The sequence below is a fragment of the Cynoglossus semilaevis genome, chromosome 10 (assembly GCF_000523025.1).
Source record: "Cynoglossus semilaevis isolate Cse_v1.0 chromosome 10, Cse_v1.0, whole genome shotgun sequence".
NCBI classification, from domain to species: Eukaryota; Metazoa; Chordata; class Actinopteri; order Pleuronectiformes; family Cynoglossidae; genus Cynoglossus; species Cynoglossus semilaevis.
In genome coordinates, this window is record NC_024316.1 from 10097135 (window position 1) to 10098310 (window position 1176).

The 1176-nt window shown below is 53.9% G+C and overlaps 1 protein-coding gene across 8 annotated transcripts in view; it reads left to right on the plus strand.

The window, feature by feature from the left end:
- casz1 (castor zinc finger 1) overlaps positions 1 to 1176 on the plus strand; it is a 160933-nt gene that overhangs the window by 112586 nt on the left and 47171 nt on the right. For 2 of the 8 annotated variants that reach the window (XM_017035820.2, XM_025059739.1), the window contains exon 1: positions 938 to 1136. The exons of 4 other annotated variants lie outside the window; for them this stretch is intronic. In XM_017035820.2, the coding sequence (XP_016891309.1) occupies positions 1058 to 1136 (79 nt within the window). In that variant the 5' untranslated portion in view covers positions 938 to 1057. Of the gene's footprint in view, positions 1 to 937; positions 1137 to 1176 lie in introns of those variants that run through there. 2 more of the 8 variants (XM_025059742.1, XM_025059743.1) reach the window with 1 other exon arrangement.

A 1176-nucleotide genomic window follows, 5' to 3' on the forward strand; every position in this document is an offset into this window, starting at 1 on the left:
GTGAAAAGTGCTCCTCATGTAGGACAGAAACTAGAAATTCCCCACTGCACAGTAGCTGAGAGCCTTCAAATCTAACATGCCAGTGTCAATGAATACTGTTTTCTTTTTTTAAATAAAAGGGGGGAAAAAAAAACTCGGATACAATAGAGGCCTGAAATATGAGAGCCCACTGGCATCCACTCGGTGTTTGTGGGTCCACACACACACAAACACACACACTCACACACACACACACACACAACGACACTCAGACTGACGCAGCCGAAATGCACAAGCACATGTTATCACTATCAACAGCAGCAGTTGTGTGTTTTGTTTGAGTGACAGTGTGTCTGTGTGTGTGTGCACATGTGTGTGTGTAAGTGCTTGCGCAGGCCCACAAACCCTGTGGCTGCTGGCGGCTCTGACGGACTCACTGTAAGTCAATCCGTGTGTGTGTGTGTGTGTGTGTGTGTGTCTGAGCGCCTACTGTACAACACTTCTGGGGCCGGGAGCCAGGGCCGAGCCAAGCTGAGCCGAACAGGACTGAAAAGTGCCAAGGGCCGGCTCCTGGTGCACACCACCCACTTCACACCTGTCTCCCTCTCTCTTTTTCTCTCTCACATCCTCTCTCTCTCTCCCTCTCTCTCTCTCAGACACACACACAGACACAGCTTTGGCACAGGGCACTCATTGTAGCAGTGACAGGAGGGGCCCGTTAAGTGGCTCTCTCTTGCTGGGGCCTGCGTGTGCGTTGTTCCCCCATGTGGCTGTGGGGCGGATAAGGGCGATGAAGGACCCCTACTGGTAAAGTGGGTAAACTCGCACAGCCGCGACATCTGTGCACAGAGAGAGGGAAGGAGAGAGGAGGAGGAGGAGGAGGAGAGCAAAGGAGGGAGGAGAGATACAGACAGCAGGAGAGGAGGGCAGAGTGGGAGCAAGGGAAGGAGTGAGAAGGATAGAGGGAGGGAGAGAGGAAGGGAGGCAGAGAGAGACACAGGGGTTGAGTGGGAGAGAGAGAGAGAGAGGGAGAGGGAGAGGGAGAGCACGGGCTTGGCAGAGAGCAGTTGAGGAGAAAATGCCTTGCTTTGTGGAGAGAATTCTTCCAGGGCAGGAGGGAGAGGTGAGACAGAGCGCAGAGGGTTGTCTGCTGCCAGGTAAGACTCATACAACAACACTCCACCCCCCACCCCCCAA